We start from the raw sequence: 19,239 nt of genomic DNA on the forward strand, positions 1-19,239 counted from the left end.
TGGGGCTCGTGCTGCTGCCCCCCCCCCCCCCCCAGCAGGACCAGGGGCAAAGCCCACCCGTGCCCTGGGGCGTGGGGGGACAGCTCCACAGAGGCTCTTTCAGCTGCTCGGGCAGGGCAGGGGGGTAGCCCTGGGCGCTCCTGGGGGGTCTAGAGGGCCCGGGGTGGGCAGGAAGGGGGTGCCGGGCTGGGGGGCACCATCCTGACCTCTCCCTCCCACTTTGCCCCAGGGGGACCCCGCGGCCGGCGTCACCGCAGCCCTGCCAGCCCCATGGCTGAGCTGTGACGCCGCGCCCCCTCGCACACCGCCCGGCTCGCTGCGACACCGGGGCTGGCGCTGCCGAGGGACCCCCGCAGCACCACCGCCGCGGCCCAGGTGAGAGAGCGCGGGGGCCGGCGGACACGAACCAGCCTTGCGGGGGGGCAGCGTCCCCACCGCGGCAGCCCGCTGCCCTCTCCCCCTCCCTGGCCCTGCCCGCGGGCACGGAGCCGAGGGCGGGCAGCGCGGGCAGGGTGCTGTGGGCGCCGGGGCGGGATGCTTGGCCTGCTTGTCCCCCCAAACACCGCGCGGGGTCCCTGCCTTGGTGGGGGAGCTCGGGGCCGAGGTCGGCTACGTCGGCGACAGGGTCGGCGGTTCCCGCCTGTCCCCCGCCCGTGCTGGAGAGCCGGGAGGCACAAGACGGGCTCAGCCCGCCCCGGCTCGACCCGCGGAGGGGATTTAGTGGAGGAAAGAGGCTTAGGGAGGGGATTGGGGTTGCGCCGGGCTCTGTCGGGGTGCCCCCCCCCCCCCCCACTCGGCTGTGTCTCCTCCCCGGGCGGCCACTGCTGCAGGCAGGGGCTCAGAGCGGGGGACGCTCTGCGCCGCGGGCAGGGTCAGGCCATGGGCCCAGGCACTGAGAGCCCCGAGGCGGCAGCGAGGGGGAACCTGGCACCCCGGCCGCCCCGGCCGCCCCCGCCGCAGGGGGCACCGGCCCTCTGTGCCGGCCCCCCGAGACCTCCTGCTTGCCCGAGCCGGCCGAGCAAGCGGCATCAGGTGCCAGCACCGAGGGAGGCAAAACACCCACCGGTACGGGGTCCAGTGGGGAAAACGTGGGGCGGCGCGATCCAGCGAGGGGCTGGGGACGGTCCCTGGGGAGCCGGGTGGCAGTAGCATCCTGGGGGCGGGCAGGATGCGGCCGGCAGCCCCGTCTCTGGTGGGAGCCGGGTGCGTTTGTACGCGTGGGTATGTGCGTGCCCGCACGCCTGCACCGCGGCGGCCGGGCCGGGGAGTGTGTCACCACAATTTGGGGCCGCCCCCGGGGCCCCGCCAGGGCTGAGCGAGCCAGCCCGCAGTGCCGCCGCAGCCGCCCTGCTGCCGTCGTGCTGCCGTCGCAGCCGGTGAGATCACTTCCAGGTGACACGGCTGCCAGGAAGGTGGCAAGTGGGCTGTGACAGAAAGCGGGGTGATGTGCTGGAGGTGAGTGGGGGACCCCATCCCCCTCTGGGAGCTTGTTTTGGGGACTCGCCGCTTCTGGGGGTCCTCTGTGCGGGGTGGTGGGCACAGGGGATGCTGCAGCCCCGATCCCCAGGGATGCTGGAAGGGATGCGGGGCCAAGCATGGTGTCCCAGAGGGCTGGGGAGGTCCAGTGTCCCCATGGAGGGGAGGGACACCCTGTGGTCAGCGTGACTGTCACCGCCCTGGGGGGCAGGGGACAGCACAACCTGTCCGGTGGCTGTCATTGTGGTGGGAGCCCCCCCGGGGTGGAAAATGCAGGCAGGTGGGTCGGGGTGGCATGGCGCGATGCCATCCGTTCCCGTTGCAGGGGACCTTGTCGTTTGGGTTTCAGCTCAGCCTGGGCAGGCCAGGAGGACCTGACGTGTGGGGGGGGTGACCTGAATCCATGCCCAGGGCTGTGGGGACAGGGGTTGTCCCCTCTCGGCTTGGGGACCCCACAGCATCACTGTCACGGAGCAGGCTGGTGAGGGTTTCGGGGCAGCACAGGGTGGCTGGGACCGGCGGGAAGGTGGCATAGCACGTGCATCAGTCACCGGCCTGCGGCGTGCCAGTGCGGTGACGCCGGCGGGCCGCACGCAGGGGCGGTTCGCTGCTCCCACGCCGCGGGCTCGGCCGCCTCGGCGCCGTAGCTGAGCTCACCTCCGTGGTATGGCAGGAGGAGCCGCCATGGGGCCACCTCCGCCCGGCTCCCCCAAGCCCCCCGAGCCGGGGTGGGTGCCCCCCAGGATTGGGTGTGTTTCTCGGGGGGGGGGGGGCAGGATGGGCTCATGCCTCCTGCCCTGGCACGGTGACAGCCTGGTGTCACTCCTCTGGCTACACTAGGGTCTCATGGGATGGGGGGGGTCGTAGAGGCACTTTGGGGTGTTGGGACTGGGTATCGTCCCCAATGGTGTTGGCATGAAGAGCAAATTCGTCCCTGGGGCTGTGCCGTGCTCCAAAGGACAGGCAGGTCCCGGGGGGCTGTGGGGGGCTGCAGGGGCTCCCCCTGGTTTCAGCCTCCTTGCAGGCTTGCAGCTCTGGCCCAGGGGACTCAGAGCGGGGCTGCGGCCAGGCAGAGTTGGAGTATGGGCCAGTCCTGATGTGCGGGATGGGGAATGGTGGGGGATTCCCCATCCGGGAGGGTGGCTTCACAGTACCACCCCCCTGCTGGGGGCTGTGCCTGGTGCAGCGCCTGGCAGAGGTCCAGGAGACCCCCGGTTCCCTGCGAAGGGGTGGGGGGAGAGGATTCATCCTGGGAGGAGTCCTCCTGGTGTGCCCCCCTGGCCCCCATCCCAGCAGCACCCACTGGGCCCTGGCTGCTCTCCCGGCCCTGCCGTGCTTGCGCCAACACTGCCGGGTTGCTGCGGAGCAGCCATCTTCCCAGCGCATCCCATCCCCCTCTGCCGGCGCAGGGAAGCGGGAGGGATGCTGGGGATGCTGCCAGCCCCAGAACCCCACCCCACCCCTCCACAGGTGCCCAAGAGGGGGGTACGGTGCCTCTTCACCCACCTTGCTTGCCACAGAGCCCTGTCTGCTGGACGATGCTACCCCCTCATCTTCCTCCTCCACCCGGCTGCCTGCACTGCATCCCGGCTGGCGGGCTGCACCGTGTCAGGGTGGGGGGAGAAGGGGGCTGTGAGCATGGTGCTGTGGCTGGCAGTGATGCCACCGCCTCTCTGCTCGGGTGCCGGAGCGGGGACAGCATGCGGGCAGTTGGACTGCCAAGCCGGGAGGAAGATAGCAGTGCCAGGCTGGGATCTGGGTGAGGACAGGCACTCGAGGGGCTGCCCCCTCTTTCTCTTTTCCTCTGTCTCCTCTGCATCCCTCCATCCATCCCCTCCTCCCCTCCATCACCGTTGCGGTCACCTTCACCCTCTCGCTGTTTTCCGGAACTGCAGCAACTTTCTGCCATGTGATCCCGAGCCCGGCTCCAGCCCTCGCCACCCCCAGGCAGGCGCGGGCGTCTCTGCAGAGCCCCCCGCTCGCCGCCGCGCCGCAACCGCCGCCACCGCGCCGGCCATGGGCGAGAGATGTGACTACCAGCGCCTGAGCAGCGCCGAGGAGGAGGAGGAGATACTTGGCCCCCTGCCCCACAGCTTCTCGGACAGCACTGGGCAGCGGGCCCTGCGGCCAGGCAGCGGGTGCCCCGCGCCGTCCCCCCGCCAGGACGTCACCCCGGGCATACCGTTGCGGCGGGTCAGTGCGGGGGGACCCGGTGGGGGGGAGCGGTAGGGGACACCCGTCTGGTCTGGGTGTCCCCAGGATGGGCAGGGTCCTGCTGTGGGGCGCGGGTTGGCAGCTGGCATGGGGCTGTGGGGGTCCCTGCATGGCATCTCCCCTCTCCGGCACTCACGGTACCCTGTGGCATCTGGGATGGCATGGGGACAGCACTCCCTCTGCACGGCTGCGCTCCTGTCCCGACCCACAGGAGTGGGGCTGCCTGCTGCTTCTTGCTGGGGAAACTGAGGCACGGGGGAATGGTGTGCAGCGGCGTGGCTTGGCCAGGCCCGGCTCGGCTCGGTGGGGAGGGGGCGGTGGGTGGGCACGGTACCTGGCACAGACAGGATGGTGTCACCCAGTGGCATCACCGTGTCCAGCCGCTGGCCCTGCGGGCTGCCCTCTGCAATAGGGGTGTTGCTGTGGGGGTGTTGGGCTGTGCGTGGGGGTGTTGTGGGGGATGTAAGGAGCACATAGGTGCATGTGGAGGGTGCAGCTGCCTTGGGGTGTAGGGGAGGTGTTGGGGTGTCGTCACGGGTAGGGGTAGTTGGGGGGGTTTGGCCACCCGTGTGCCATCTTGGGCAGGTGTGTGTGGCCATGCGTGATGCCGGCCAAGCGCGGATGTCCCCTGTGCCCCGCCGGTGGGCAGAGGTGAGGAGCGTGCCACGCCGGGGGTGGGCACCCGTGGGTGCGCAGGAGTGCAGGCGGCTCCAGGTGTGCGTCAGGTGGAGGCGGGGGAGCAGGCCGGTGTGCTGCCGCCGGCTGTGCAGCACCGGTGTGTTTGCGCACGTGCGGCTGGGCAGGGCGGTAGCTGGGGGGGGTGCACGGAGGTGACGCGATTGAGGGGGGGCGGCTGCGGTTGTGCAGGTGGTGGGAGGCTTGCGGGGTGCCGGGCGTTGCACCTGTGTGGTCCCGGGGTGCACGTGAGAGTCGTCACCACCCGTGCGTGAGCCTGGATGCACGTAGGGTGCATCCCTGGGGCTGCAGGGGTGGGTGTGCACGGCATGGCCTGTGTGCACGGCACGGGGGGCCGAGTGGCACCTGTGCCGGGGGTCTTTGCTGCCTTCTGGGTCATGGGGGCTGGACGGGCATCTGTGCCCGCCCCCCCCCCCCCCCCCCCGATGGGGGTTCGCTGGCAGGACTCTGCTTGCCTGTCTCAGAGCTGAGGTTGCAGTGTTACACCCTGCACCTGTGGGTCTATCACAGAGAGGGAAGCTGAGGCACAGAGCCTCACCCAACACAGTGGGCAAGGCTGGGTCCCCCTGCTTCCTTTTGGCGACCAGTACTCCCAGTGTGGGCGCTGAACTGGGCAGCCTCACCCAGGGTTTGGGGGCGCAGGAGGTGGGCTGAGGTGCAGGAGGCAGTGCACCAGCCCCAGTGGGTGGTAGTACCAGCTGATGAAGGAGATGGACCGTTGCAGGGCAGGGGACCCTCTGCGTCCCTGGTGTCCCCTGAGCCAGGGAGGGGGCAGTTGGCGCGTGGCAGAGGTTGGTGCCGAGGGCACCATGCCCGGGTGTCCCCCGTCAATGGGCTTGTTGTGCTGAGCGCCTGTACTGCCGGGTGCCAGCCGGAATCCCAGCGGTGGAAGCCGCAGCAGAGGCTCCTGTGCTCCTGGGAATGCGCTTAACCCCCTCCCGGCTGCCCCCCCGGCACAGCGATGGCCATGGTTGGGGGGGGGGGGGGGGGCAGGCAGGCGGGGGCCACAGCGAGAGGTTGCTGCAGGTCTTTCCTCTCTCACGCTGTGGGCTGTGGCGGCCAGCATGGCCAGCTGTTCTCCCTGGGGAGCCCACGGGCGGACAACAGTGCTGGGGTTGGGTGCCAGCCCCGCCAGGGAAGGGGAGCGAGTCCCAGGATGCTGGTGGCACCCCACGGCAGAGCCCCGCGGGGGCTGGCAGCTGGGCAGCGGGTACGTTTGCCGAGCCAGAAGCTCCCCCCGCAGTGCCCATCGCCCTGGCGTCGTGCCTGTGGCCTCGGCTGGGGAGCGGAGAGCCGGATGTCTCCTCTCCCTCCCTCCCTCCCCGCTTCCTGGGGGGGAAACTGAGGCCCGGGAGCGTTTCCCAAGGCCGGGGCGAGTTTCCATGGAAATGGGAGCGGGGGTCCGGGCTCCCAGCTGCCGGCGCGGGCGCCCGCCGAACAAGGGAGAAAGCGGCACATTGATGGGAGCCCGGCCCCCTGGGCGCGCGTCCCAGCCCCGGCCGAAAATAACCCCTCCCGGGGAGCGCCGCGCGGGCAGCCGGCCGGGACCGAGCCCCGCTGCCGGCCGGGGGTCCCCAGGAAGCGGCTCCAGCCGGGGGGGGTGACCCCCAGCCCTGCCTGCCGCCGCCCCCCCCCCCGCCCCGTTGCGTTGGGGAAGGGGAGGGCCGGCGGGAGGATCGAGAGCCGGACGGAAGGAGGGGGAGAGCCACAGCCCGCCTCCGGCCGACGGACGCCCCGAGCCCCCCTGCCCGCTCGGGGGGGGATATATGGGGCGGCCGAGCCCGGGGGGCATCTCTGTAGCCCAGATGAGGGGGCTGCGGGTGCCCCGGCTGCGCTGAGCGGGCTCTGCCGTGGGACGGCGGCGCCGGGGAAGGGACATCGGCGGTGCCAGGGGCCGGCGGCGGGCAGCCAGGCAGGATGCGACGCTTCCAGGCTTTGCACCGATCCTTCCCCTTCCTCACCCGCTTCCGCCTCTACCGAGTAAGTGCCGACCCCCGGCCCGGGCAGACCCTCCGCTGGCCGGCACCTGGCGCTGTCCCCATTGCCTGCGGGCAGGGGACCGGCCGTGCCCGGGCCGCCGCGGGCGCGCACCGAAGGCCGGCGGCTGCTTTCGCCCCGCGTGCCCCCGCGCGCCCCCGTGCCCAGCTGCTGGCCGCACCCGCCGTATTTTTAGCCCGGTGCTGAGGGCTGTAACTGCGGTGACGCGGCCGAGGGACCCGAGCGCGGGGGGCGAAGACGCCGGGGGCCACGTCGTCTCCTGGGGGGGGAGGAGAGGATGGAGGGGGCTGCCCCGCTGTGGGGCCGGGGCAGGGGGTCCCACCTCCCTTCCGGCTCTTGGCGGCGGGAGACAGAGCCGTGTCCCTTCCCGAAAGGTGGCGATGGAAGGGCGGGGAGAGCCGGGGCAGCGGCGGGGGCATGGGGAACCGTGGGTGCGACCTGGCCGCATCCCCTCCCTCCCCGTGCCCTGGCACGGCTTAGGGCGGTGACGCCGGCAGCACTGGGGTGCCCTGTGCCTCAGCCCTGGGGCACCAGGACCCCCCAGAGACCGTGATGTCCCTGTCTGTCCCCTCCCTGTGGCTGCCCAGCGAGGTGCCACCACCCATGGCAGAGGAGACCCACCGTGGGTCTGTGCCCAGCCCAGCCAGCTGTGCGGGGATGCCGGGGGGAGGGCGAGAGGCAGTGCCAAGGTGGCTGTCCCTGCCGGGGACAGCTGTCCCCTCCCCAGTCATCCCCTCCAGCTGGGCAAAGGGAGCCTGGCAGGCATGGTGCCAGGCATGGGGTGCCCCCTGTACAGGCACAGTGCTAGGCTGTGGGGTGCCCCTCGGCTGGGGGCTGCTGCCGGGTGCCTCCATCCCCCGCCCTGAGGCTCTGCCCTCTCCTGAGTCCCTGGCACTGCTGCCTGGGGACAGCCTGTGCTGGAGTGGAGGGGACAGGCTGCTGTTTCTATGGGCACGATGGGGCAGAGCAGGAGTCCCTACCCTGATGGGGTGCCTCTCGCAACCCCCCTGGAGAGCTGGAGATGAGCTGAGGAGATGAACCCTGCTAGCATCCCTTGCATCCTACCCAGGCAGCACCCCAGCCTCAGCTCTCAGCTCCTCCAGGTGACTCCCAGGGGGGACGGGGCAGAGGGGAGCAGGGCAGGGTTCCCCCTAACCCAGCATGGTGTCTCGGCAGAGGCTGAGCTGTAGCATGCAGGTGGAGGAAGGCACAGACTGGCTGCTGGAGCTGCTCACTGAGCTGCAGCTGCAGCAGTACTTCCTGCGCATCCGGGACGAGCTCAACGTCACCCGCCTCTCCCACTTCGAGTACGTCAAAAATGAGGATCTGGAGAAGATTGGCATGGGACGCCCCGGTGCGTATGTTCCCCCCAAATCTCCCCCCGTACCCCCTGCTGGCTGCGCAGCATCTTTTGGGGAGCCCAGAGGAGCATGCGGTCCATGGGGCTGGAGGGGACCCCCACTCCATGCTGGGTCGGTGACGGTCCCTGTGTCCTGCAGGCCAGCGGCGGCTGTGGGAGGCAGTGAAGCGGAGGAAAGCCATGTGCAAGCGGAAATCCTGGATGAGTAAGGTAGGGATGGGAGAGGGGCAGGTGTGGCAAGGAAACTGAGGCAGGGAGGAGGAGCTGGACCTCTCTCCATCCTCTTCCCTGGTGCCCAGCTCTCCCCATGCCACCGGTCCCTGGGGGCTGGCAGGGAGATGGGCAGAAGCCCTTGCCACGCATGCCCTGCCTGCGGCGTGCACCCCAGTCCCGCGTGGGCTCCTGGGTCACTTCCCAGTGAAGGACAGCCCTGCTGCCCTGGCACTTGGGAAATTCATTCTCCTCACGTTATTTGCCTCTTTGCCAGGAAACTCATTTGCAGCTAACGAGCCACAGAGCTTGTGCATCTCGCCCCAGCCAGCTCTGTGGGCAGCAGCGCTACCCGGCCCCCTGCCTGCCCCACTGCGTCACAGCAAGGGGGCACAGCCTTGTGCCTGAAGGCTGGGGCTGCACTGGGGCAGGGGACCTTGGGATGCTCACGTATGCCCCTGATGCCATCCTGTCCAAAGCTGGTGCTGCTGCTGCCCTGGCACCCCCTGGCACCTTGCACCCAAAAAAGAGCAGGGTGCTTGCCAGCTGGGCGGTGGGTCGTGGCCTCTCCCCTTGTGTGACTCATCTGGGCCGGGCCAGGGCCAGGGATGGGGCAGGCTTTTAATAGAAGGCTACTCAGCCTCGCACCGGGCATGGAAATGCCCCCTCCCACCCCGGCCACATCCCTGGCCCAGCTGCTGCGCACCCCACATGGGTCCTGGCTGCTGAGGCTGGGATGGACCCTGTCCCGTGGGGCACATCATCGATCCCAGCACGTCATCGGTCCCAGCTGGGAGAGAGGCAGGGAGAGCCCGTCCACATCCCCTCTGGGCTGGCAGCGGCAGCAGCGCATACTGCAAGGCCCACGTTGCTGCAGGGATGTGTCACCACACTCGGCCCAAGCTGGAGGTTTCATTGGCTTCATGCCCAGGCACATCGTGTGGCCACAGCCTGGCCAAGGAGTGCCCAGGACCTTCCAGCTACCAGCCTGGTTTGCTGGGGCTGCTGGGGAGCCACTGTGGGGCTGCTGTGAGAGGCACACCACCTTCCTTCCACACGAATCACAGCTCAGTGTGCAGGCAGCTGGAGGAGCAGAGCCTGCTCCTGCAGCCAGCCTGCCCTGGGTAATCACCAGTTAGGGGTCATCATTAGGTTCCAGAGTGTACAGCCCAGGCAGGGGGTCTTCCCGGCACTGTGCGCTCATGGACCCAAGGACCTGGGGTGTCTCCGCATCTGTGTCTCACCTGCCTCCGTGTCTTGCAGGTGTTCAGCGGGAAGCGCCCCGAGTCAGAGCTGCCACCCCAGCCCCAGAGCACCTTCCGCAAGCCCCCCACGCCGCCGCCCCCTGAAGCCGGGGGCCAGCACTCCCTCACCTGCCTCGTGCGGGAACGGGATCTCTCGCTCTTCGAGAAGCTGGGCGATGGCTCCTTCGGCGTTGTGCGTCGCGGCGAGTGGTGCACGCCTGCTGGCAAGACGGTGAGGGGGTCACGGGGGGGAGCTGGGTGCGGGACCACCCCGGGCAGGAAGACGCTTCAGGGCTCACCCCCACTTTGGCCATAGCTGAATGTGGCAGTGAAGTGCCTCAAGACAGATGTGCTGAGCCAGCCAGAGGCACTGGACGACTTCATCCGGGAGGTGAACGCCATGCACTCCCTGGACCACAGGAACCTCATCCGCCTTTACGGCGTGGTGCTCTCTCACCCCATGAAGATGGTGAGTGCGGGGGGGCAGGGCCATCCCTGATGCCGCCCTGCGGGTGTCCTGCATGACGGGGCAAGCAAAGCCAGTTTGGGTCTGTACCCCAAATCCTCTCTTGGCATCCCGGGGGGCACAAAAAGGCTGGAAACCAGCCCAACCAGGGTGCCCCTGGCCTGACCAAACTGCTGTCCCCTCCCCATGGCCCAGGTGACAGAGCTGGCCCCACTGGGCTCCCTCCTGGACCGCCTGCGGAAGAACCAGGGCCATTTCCTCATCTCCACCCTCTGCCAGTACGCCATCCAGGTGGCCAAGGGCATGGCCTACCTGGAGTCCAAGCGCTTCATCCACCGTGACCTGGCTGCCCGCAACATCCTGCTGGCCTCCAATGAGCTGGTCAAGATCGGGGACTTTGGGCTGATGCGGGCCCTGCCCAAAAATGACGACCACTACGTGATGCAGGAACATCGCAAGGTCCCCTTTGCCTGGTGAGCCCCAGCGAGGGGGGGACCTGGGGTTGCAGCACCCACGACCTCCTGATGCTGACGTCCTTCCCTGCACAGGTGTGCTCCCGAGAGCTTGAAGACGCGCACCTTCTCCCATGCCAGTGACACCTGGATGTTTGGGGTGACCCTCTGGGAGATGTTCACCTACGGGCAGGAGCCCTGGATCGGCCTCAATGGCAGCCAGGTGGGTGCACAGCAGGGACCTGCCCCCCACTCTCAGCCCAGTAGCGCTGGGGAGGATGTGGAACCCCCTGACGGCACTGCCTGCCCCGCAGATCCTGCACAAGATCGACAAGGAGGGTGAGCGGCTGCCGCGGCCTGAGGACTGTCCCCAGGACATCTACAACGTCATGCTGCAGTGCTGGGCACACAAGCCTGAGGACCGACCCACCTTCGTGGCCTTGCGGGACTTCTTGGTGGAGGTGGGTGAGGGGGTAGGGAGGGGGACATGGGGGTCCCCGGTGCCCCCATCCCATCAGCTCTGCCTGGGTGTGGGCAGTTAAGGGTATCGCCAAGGCGGGAGGCGATGTTGGAGGGCTTGGGCCAGGCAACTCTGCAGGCTGGGAGGTGGCAGGCAATGACACGGTCACAAGCAGGAGGACCCCTGGGTGCCACCTTGCCCTTGCGGAGCATCCGGGTGCTGCAGGTGCCATTGCCCACCCCAGAGATGTTGTGGCTGGGAAGGGGTTGGGAGTGGTAGTGCTGTCTCCCGCCAATTTTTGGGGCTTCTGTGTGGGGTTGGGCCTGGCCCTGAAGCTAGGAGGGATGGACATGATGGGGGGCTGCATCCCCTGTCCTCACCCCACCCTCCCCCCAGGCCCAGCCTACTGACATGAGGGCGCTGCAGGACTTCGAGGAGCCTGACAAGCTGCACATCCAGATGAACGACATCATCACAGTCATCGAGGGCAGGTATTGCACGGGAGGGCACGGCCCAGCTGCCAGCTTCAGGGGTGCCAGCCCGCATGGGGATGCAGGACCCCAAGAATAAGGGTGCCGTGGGCACTGGCAGAGTTGTGGGGAGCAGGGATGGGGATGAGGGCTCTGCCCCTGCAGCACACCTGGCCGCATACCCCACAGGCGGGCAGAGCTGCCCCTGCTCCCCTGAGAGGTGTGCAGTTCCCTGAGCAGCACGGTGCTGCAGGGCCACCGCAGTGTGGGGGCACAGCCGTGCCTGCGGGCAGCGCAGCCCTGCCCGCATTGCCCACACCGTCCGCCCCACTGGTGCACCCCGCTGTGCCTGTGGATTTGCAGCCTTGCCCCGGGAAACCGCATGTCCCGGCACCTCTCCCTGCTGATTGTGGCGATGATGTGCCACCAGCATCTGGGGATGTGCCACTGTCACCGGGCTGGGAGAGGCACTGCGGGCTTGGTACCGTGGTGGCGTGACCTGTCACCCCCTGTGCCATGGGCTTCACTCCTTGGACCCTGCCGGCCACCCCGGGGCATGGCCATCCCCCTCTGCTGCCCCGGGAACCCACAGGCTGGGGGGACCTTTGGTCCCCGCATCCCCATCCCAGTATGTGCCCATTCCCCTCCAGCTCGGGGACAGCCAGGACCCCCCAAAGGAGCTCAGTGTCCCTTTGCCCCACTGGCACACGGGAGGCCGCCCCCCCCCAGCCCCGGGGGGGATGAGAAGGAAGGCTCTGTCCTTCCCCCCTTCCCTCTCCCCCTCCTGGGGGCCCGCTCCCCGCGGTTAAGTCACGGCCCGGAGGTGAATCAGGCCGGATTTGTGTGTCTGCGGGGACCGGCTTTCTCCCCGGCCGCCGCTGCCAGGGATGACTCTTGCCCAGGGTCTGGCGGTTTAATTGCAGGCAGGGGAGGGGAGGGGAGGGGAGGGGAGGGGAGGGGAAGGGAAGCGGCGTCGGCGGAGGGAGGGAAGGAGGGAGGGAGGGAAGGAGCGGCGGAGCGCGGCGCGGCCGCGCCAGTGCGCCTACATCGTCCCCGCCGCCGCATCACGGCCGGGCTGGGGGTCCCGCTCCCGCCGGCCCCCGCCCCGCCGCTGGCCCCAGGTGAACCGCGGTGGGGGGGACCGAGCGGGCGGTTGGCGGGAGCGGGACGGGGGGACGTGGCCGCGCTGGGGGGGTGCCGATGGGCCGGGGAGGGCCGGGAGCGGGGTGGAGCCGGGCGCAGCCTCCCCTGCCTCAGTTTCCCCGGGGGACGCCGGTCCTCGGTGGTCCCCGGTGGGCACGTTTTGGGGGTGCTGGGTCTGGGCAGGCGGGGTGGGCTCTGCAGCCCGGGGGTGGCAGGAGCCCCAGCGGCTGCCGGCGCTCCCGAGGGGCTGGAGGGGAGCCCCCTCCCCCTGCCTCAGTTTCCCCCGGGGCGGCTACCCACCCCCCTCTCCCCCCCCCCCCCGGCGCTGCCGGCGGGGGTGCCCGGGCAGGGAGGGGAGGGCTGGCGGGGGTGCTCCTCCCGGGGGCCGCATCCGGCCCCGCCGAAGCCGCCCGGGGCACCGTAAACACCCCCCACCCCTTTTCAAGCCCCTGCCTGTCGTTCGGCGGGCGCCGGGCGTGCGTACGTGTGTGTGGGCAGGGGCAGGGACCTACCTGAAAGCCCCCCGGGGAGCTGGCCGCGGGAGGGGGCTTTCGCGCGGATGCCAGGGCAGAGCCGGAGCGGGTTTGTGCGGGGGGTCCGGGCCCGGATCCGGTGGGACGAGGCTGGGAGAGGGGGGGAGCGGAGGGGCCGGCCCGGCCGCAGCATCCCTCCGGCGGGATGCGGCGGTGTCGGGGTGCAGGCAGGGCGAGCGGAGGGGACCTCCCGGGGAGGGGAACCGTCTCCCCCCCCCGGCCCGCCGCGGGTGAGGGAGGGTGCCCGGAGCCGGCTGGGCTCTGCCGAGGGGTCCCGGCGCTGAGCAAGGCGGCTGGCTGGCGGCGAGCGGGGAAGGTAAACAGGAAAAGGGCTGAGCTGGTGGCCGGGGGTGACTCACAGGTGACTCCAGGAAACCGTGGGGCCTGTGCCAGCCTCACCGGGCTGGCACCGCACACCGCCTGCCGCCCCCCGCCCGGTGCGCACCCTGCCCGCGGGGAGCGGCGGCCCCCGGCAGGCAGGGAGGAGGGGGACGTGGTGGGAGTGGGTTGCAGGGAGTGGGGTCAGGCTCTGCTCCTTAATTTGGCACAGGCTGGGTGGGGGGCACCGCTTGGGGTGCCCTTCCCTGGATCCTACCTGTCCCTGTCCCCCCCACCCCCCAAGCTGGGCAGCTGCCCTGTCCCACGCTGGAGGTAGCCGCATCTTGGGGCAGGCAGGCGGCACCCTGGCCACCCTACTCACATGGCCATGGGCAGTTTTGCAGCTTGAGTCCCCCTGCCTGCCTGCCCATCTCCCCCAGCCCATGCCAGCTGGCACGGGGCTTGCCGATAACGTAGGAAGGGAGCAAGGGAGATCCCACAACCCGCTGTCCCCTACCATGGCCCCTCCAGTTTCCCCTGTGGGACTGGGATATCTGAGTGTTCATCAGCACACCATGCACGTCCCTTGTGCCATCCCCGGCTGCGTGGTGCACAGGAGGACCAGTGGTGAGCAGCTTCGGGCAGGCATCACCCCAAGGCTCCCGCGTAATTTGGGGCAGCTGGGAGGAGGAGGAAAGGGCACATCTTTTTGGGTGCAAGCGGGGAGCTTCATTCCCCACCACCCGCATCTCCAGCACCACTGGGTGCAGGGGCCATGTGGAGTGGAAGCGTGCTGCCAGCATAGGGTTGGGATCCCGGGTAGCCGGGTTCCCTTCCCAGTTGTGCCACCGCCTGCCTGCGTGGACCTGGGCGAGTCACCTCACCTCCTCCCTGCCACCAAAGCAGGTGTGTGTTCCCCTCCCATCCCCTCATCGGTAATGAGGTCCTTTTTATTCCTTAGGGCTGAGAATTACTGGTGGCGGGGTCAGAATAAGCGGACCCTAAAAGTGGGCCAGTTCCCCCGAAACACGGTGACCTCGGTTGCAGGGCTGTCAGCCCACGACATCAGCCAGCCGCTTAAAAACAGCTTCATCCACACAGGCCATGGAGACACCAACCCGCAGCACTGCTGGGGGTTTCCCGATAAAATTGATGAGTAAGAAACTTTCTGTCTTCTCTGCATCCCCTGCCTGCTCCCTGCCTTCCCCACTGCCCGCCGGGCAAGGGAGCAAGCCGCGGCTTGGCTGCCCCCCCCTTGAAGCATCTCTTCCCCCCCGCTGTGCTGGGGATGGTGGCTCCGGGTAGGGTTCTGACAGCTGGACTAACTCCCTTGCCTTTTCTCACTAACGGGGTTGGGGACGCGGAGGGCTGCTGTGCTTGTGGGGGGCTGTCCCGGGGGGAGCACCTTCTCCCAGCCCTGCAGTTCCTCGTGGCTGTCCTAGGGCAGGGGGACATCAGTAAGCACCACCCCGGAGGTGGCCACGTTACCGCAATGCTTTTAGGGTGTCCTAGGGCTGCTAAACCCGTGCCTTTCAGCGCCTGCATGGAGGGAAGCCACGGCAGAGGTGCAGCCCAGCCCCGTGCTTTTAATGGCATGAATCTTCTCAAAAAGCAAAATAAGAAAAAAATCCACCAAAATGCTCTTTTTCTCCCATGTTCCATCAAGAGAGACCCCGGACGGTCTGCAGCGGGGAGCAGGGTTTGGGTGCCTACACCCCAGGGCACCCTGTGCCCTCCTGCCAGGGTGGGACTGGCCATGCCTAGTGTGGGTGCTGGGCACCCCGGGGGGAGGTGGGCAGGGGCACCTTGGCTCGGGGCAGGGCCATGGGGGGGTCTCTGCCAGTGCTGGGCTGGGGGCACGTGGGAGGGCTGGGGTGGGGGGGCAGGGTAGGATTTCAAAGCCTGGAAAGCTCCTGCTGGGTAGAGCCAGCTCCTGCGCTGGGCTCGGTGCATCCCCTGGGATTGTGATCCCCGCCGCCATTCGGCATCCCAGCCCTGGGACAGCTCTGCTGGTGCCCTCAGTTCCAGCCTGACCGCCCCCATGGTGCCCTGTGCCTCAGGCTGTGCCGGCAGCCCTTAAACGGCTGAACCAAGGTGCCGTGCACACGGACCCGGCTCGTGCCCCGGCAGGCCTCCCCGCACCCCGCTGCGTGGGCACAGGCGCTGGGTACGTGCCGCCCAGGCCGCTGAGAACGCACCGAGCTCGGCACACGCCCAGGCCTTCGGGCTGCACCGGCTCCCACCGGCTCCCTGCCTCACTGCGCCTGGCTTGCGGCGGCTCGCCCGGGCCTCCTGGCACCCCACCGCGTGGCGTACTGGGGTGCCGTGCCCTGGGCACAGCATCGTGCCACGGCACACCAGTGCTGGGAGGGTGTCCCGGGCACTGAACCCTGCACAAATACCTGGGCATGGCACCCTGTTTGCGGTCCCCTGGGTACAGCACATCATGCACATGGAGCTGGAGAGGGCTGGGTGACACCAGGATGGCACCAGGCTCTGTGCCGTAGCACCGAAAGCCTTCAGGGTGCTGTGCCCCGATGCTTGTGGGGACGGTACTTGCCGGGCCGTGGTGTGTGGCAGAGGGGCTGTGGGATGTCCTGAGGGACATGGTGTGCGAGCAAGGGGTCCCACATGGCCCCCGCTGACTCCTGGGTGCTCTCCTCCTCTCTCCCCACAGGCTGTACCTGGGAAATCCCATGGACCCTCCTGACGTTTTAGGTGTGGATCCGAGTGCTGCCAGACCCACCCAGCTTCCAGGCAGGGCTAAAAGTGAGCACCTTTTCTCCTTCCTCCTGCCCATCAGCTGTGCAAAGGCCCTGTCCCTGTGCCCTGCTGCCAGGGTGATGGGCTGGACCCTCTCCTTTCTGTCTCTCTGCTGCCACTTGCTTTTCGCAGACCCAGGGGGGAGCTGGGGTGACAGGCTGTGTTGTCACCTGGCCAGGTGCCACTGCCAGTAGCGTGGGCGGCCGGTGGCTCTGCCCAGCTGGACTCTGCCCTGCTGCCCTTCGTCCAGGTCCCTCGTCCCCTCCCAGCCTCCCGCAGCTGGACTCCCCAGTACAGGGGATCTCAGCAGAGCCGCCACGAGGAGGGAGCTCAGACGCCATGCGTGTGCCGCAGCTCCCCCTAAACCTGCAATTTTCCCTTGGGAGGTCTTCCCACTGGCATCCTCCCTGCTCCCCACTGGTGATGGGGGACATGACAAAGCATGCACCCTGCTAACGAGTGCCCTGGCTGCCACTTGCTCCGCGCGCTCACCCCACACCTCCTCTCCTCTCGGGCTCTCTCTTTTCCTGCAGGGCAGCCGCCTCCACGCCCGCCTCAGCCTACCATCCTGCTCACCAGTAAGTTGGGCTTTTTCAGGTGCTGCTCTCCCTCCTTCTTGCCCTCCTTCTTTTCTCTCTTAGCTCCTTTCACCCCCTCTGACCCCCGAGTACTGCTGTGCACCTATGTGTGATGTCATCTGTGGGGGGGACACAGATGCCAGCAGGGTGGCAGGGGTACCCTGTCCTTCCCCACCCTGCAGCCCCTGCCCCGGCACCCTGCCCTGGCGTGCATCGCTGCACCCAAGGGGGAAGCAAAGGTGGCTGAAGCTATGGGGCAATTTGGGAGCTTGGGGTTGCAGGTGCCCCCCCTTGCACCCCAGGGATGGGGGCCGGGACCCTCACCATCCTTTTCTGTCCCCTCCTAGAGCCCTGCTACGACCCGGTCAGTGAGGAGGAGGAGGGTCTGCCAGCAGGTCTCCGGAAGCTCTGCCTGAAGAAGCCAGGTGCAGGGAAGGGTTTGCGACCGGTCAAGCCGTCGGCACGGGTACCAGGCACCAAGGTGGGCGAGTGGCACCCCGGCCGGCCATCAAGCGAGGGGCTGGCGGGCAGCGAGGTGACCCTCATCGATTTCGGGGAGGAGGTGACCCAAGGTAGCCCCTCGCCAGTGGGGGAGCTGACAGCCCCATCGCTGGCCAAGCTGGCCATGGAGGCCTTCTCCTTGCTGGACAAGACCCCACCACAGAGCCCCACACGGGCTCTACCCCGGCCCCTCCACCCTACGCCGGTGGTGGACTGGGACGCCCGCCCCTTGCCCCCACCACCCGCCTATGACGACGTGGCGCAGGACGAGGATGACTTCGAGGTCTGCTCCATCACCAGTCCCCCGAGCCGGCGGGGCAAGACTAACTACGGCTTTGTGGATGAGGGCGAGCGGGGGCCAGCGCTGGAGGATGACCTCTTCCTGCCCCCCAAGGAGACCAAGCAGCCCAGCCTGACACAGACCACCGAGCTCTTTGAGGAGCTGCAGCAGGAGTGCATGAAGAGGCTCAACGTCCCCCTGGGACCGGCTGCCCCCGCTGATGACAAGCCCCAAATCCCCCCCCGTGTCCCCATTCCGCCCCGGCCCCTACGCCGCAACGAGCCTGGGCGCTGGTCTGGGGACCTTTCCCCAGCTTCAGGGGGCGAGGAAGACCGGCCGCCCCAGATTCCCCCCCGGGACCCACTGTCGCAGCCCACCTCCCGGACACCCAGCCCCATGGCCCTCCAGGTGGGCTCCCCCCAGCAACGCACCGCCCTCTGCTCCTGCCTCTCTACATCGCCGGGGAAGCCCATGCCCACCACGCAGAGCTTCGCCCTCGACCCCAAGTACGCCACGCCCAAGGTCATCCAGGCGCAGGGCAAGGACTGCTCCAAGGGACCCTGTATCCTGCCCATCGTGAAGGACGGGCAGAAGGTCAGCAGCACTCACTACTACCTGCTGCCTGAGCGCCCTGCCTACCTCGACAAGTATGAGAAGTTTTTCAAGGAGGCCAAAAGCCCTGAGGAGGTGCCAGCATCCCGCCTGGTCACCACAGCCACTGTCCGTCCCATGGTGCAGCAGCCACCGCCAGACTGCAAGGCCAACTTCTCTTCCAACAACAGCAACCCTGGGCCCAAGTGCTTGGTGAAAGCCTCCTGCAGCCTCCAGAAGATTGTCTACGATGGCCCAGATGGCTACCGCCTTGCCGACAAGATCCGACTGGTAAGTGGTACCCCTGGCATCTGTGGGCAAGAAGGGATGCGGTGGCCGTGGGCTCATTGGGCAAGAGCCATCCCCACCCCATGCCTCGTTTTCCCCATATTCAGCCCTCAAGGGGTGGCTACAAGGGGTCCCCAGACGTGCTGTGGGGCAGAAGTGTCATTGCAACTCCAAAATGGGGTTTGCAAGCCCTTTTAACCCAAATTAGCCCTACCCATGGCCCCAGGGAGGGGGAGGAAGGTGGCTGTCACTGTGGTCCCCTTGGGCTCTCCAAGCTGGGTCCATGGTGTCGGTGCCCCAGCCCAGGAGGGGCTGGAGATCCTGGGGATGGTCCCAGCTCTGAGCTGACAGTGCTCCCCCAGGACAGAGCTGGGGTGGGGGGCAGCCCCAGTGTCCCCCTGCTCCAGCCACGGGCTCCTCGCTGCCTGGGGGTGGTGGCAGGCGCTGACCACGAGCCCCCCCCAGGTGCAGGACACAGTGCACGGCGTGACCACCGAGGAGTGCCAGGCAGCCCTGCAGAACCACGGCTGGAGCGTCCAACGGGCCATCCAGTACCTGAAGGTACCACATGCCCCCGGCCACCCACCCCGGCTCCTGTGAGAGTTGTGACACCCCATCATCCCCCTCGCTGTGCCCTGTCCCCTTGCAGGTGGAGCAGCTCTTCTGCCTGGGGCTGAAGACCCGCGTCGAGTGCCACCGGGTGCTGGAGATGTTCGACTGGAACCTGGCCCAGGCCAGCTCCCACCTCCTCGATCCCTACAGCACCGCCCGCCAGAAGTAGGGGCATGGATGTGGTTTGGGGCAGGGGGGAAGTCTCCATGCCACGCTGCTCTTGGCCAGCTGGCACCATCACCCCTCCTGAGCTCACGTCCTCGCCCCTCCTTAGCTCATGTCCTGTTCTCTTCTTACAGGCGGTGACAGTGGAGATGGGGCGAACTGCGTCGGATCCGTAGCAGGGATCTCGCCATGGGGCCACCCCCCCGGTGCCCACCCCCACCCACACAACCTGCTGCTGGACTCTGGAATGAGCCCCCGCTTAGGGGATGGGGACAGCCTGAAAAGGAACCTGCCCAGTGCCCCAGACTTGCCGGGGTGCCTGCACCCTGGCTTCGGCGATGGGCTCCATCCCCTGGCCCCGTGTTGAATTGTTTTTGTAAAGAGAAATGTAATTTTAATATATATATTATATATATATATA

At 68.1% G+C, this 19,239-nt stretch overlaps 1 protein-coding gene across 5 annotated transcripts; it reads left to right on the plus strand.

Moving 5' to 3' along the window:
• The first annotated feature begins 349 nt into the window (after window positions 1-349).
• On the plus strand, window positions 350-19,239 carry TNK2 (tyrosine kinase non receptor 2). 5 transcript variants are annotated; one of them, XM_059822396.1, is made up of 16 exons: window positions 350-375; window positions 7,561-7,738; window positions 7,884-7,954; window positions 9,218-9,430; window positions 9,515-9,667; window positions 9,860-10,137; window positions 10,213-10,339; window positions 10,431-10,577; window positions 10,973-11,067; window positions 14,002-14,196; window positions 15,718-15,809; window positions 16,337-16,381; window positions 16,729-18,044; window positions 18,507-18,602; window positions 18,691-18,818; window positions 18,953-19,239. In XM_059822396.1, exons 2-16 carry the CDS (start codon window positions 7,576-7,578, stop codon window positions 18,957-18,959), a joined length of 3,126 nt encoding a protein of 1,041 aa, XP_059678379.1. In that variant the 5' UTR covers window positions 350-375; window positions 7,561-7,575; the 3' UTR covers window positions 18,960-19,239. The 5 variants fall into 5 exon arrangements, with proteins under 5 accessions (XP_059678379.1, XP_059678376.1, XP_059678378.1 ...); XM_059822395.1 differs by lacking the exon at window positions 350-375 and adding an exon at window positions 6,318-6,366; XM_059822393.1 differs by lacking the exons at window positions 350-375; window positions 18,953-19,239 and adding an exon at window positions 3,626-3,669 and having other exon boundaries at window positions 18,691-18,822.

Source organism: Gavia stellata, chromosome 11 (assembly GCF_030936135.1).
Source record: "Gavia stellata isolate bGavSte3 chromosome 11, bGavSte3.hap2, whole genome shotgun sequence".
Classification (NCBI taxonomy): domain Eukaryota; kingdom Metazoa; phylum Chordata; class Aves; order Gaviiformes; family Gaviidae; genus Gavia; species Gavia stellata.

Coding starts and splice junctions, on each gene's coding strand:
- TNK2 (XM_059822394.1), top strand. CDS start 7,546: ATGGTGTCTCGGCAGAGGCTGAGCTGTAGCATGCAGGTGGAGGAAGGC. Junction 9,668..9,859: donor TCTCTCACCCCATGAAGATG/GTGAGTGCGGGG, acceptor CCCATGGCCCAG/GTGACAGAGCTGGCCCCACT. Junction 18,603..18,690: donor GGGCCATCCAGTACCTGAAG/GTACCACATGCC, acceptor GTCCCCTTGCAG/GTGGAGCAGCTCTTCTGCCT.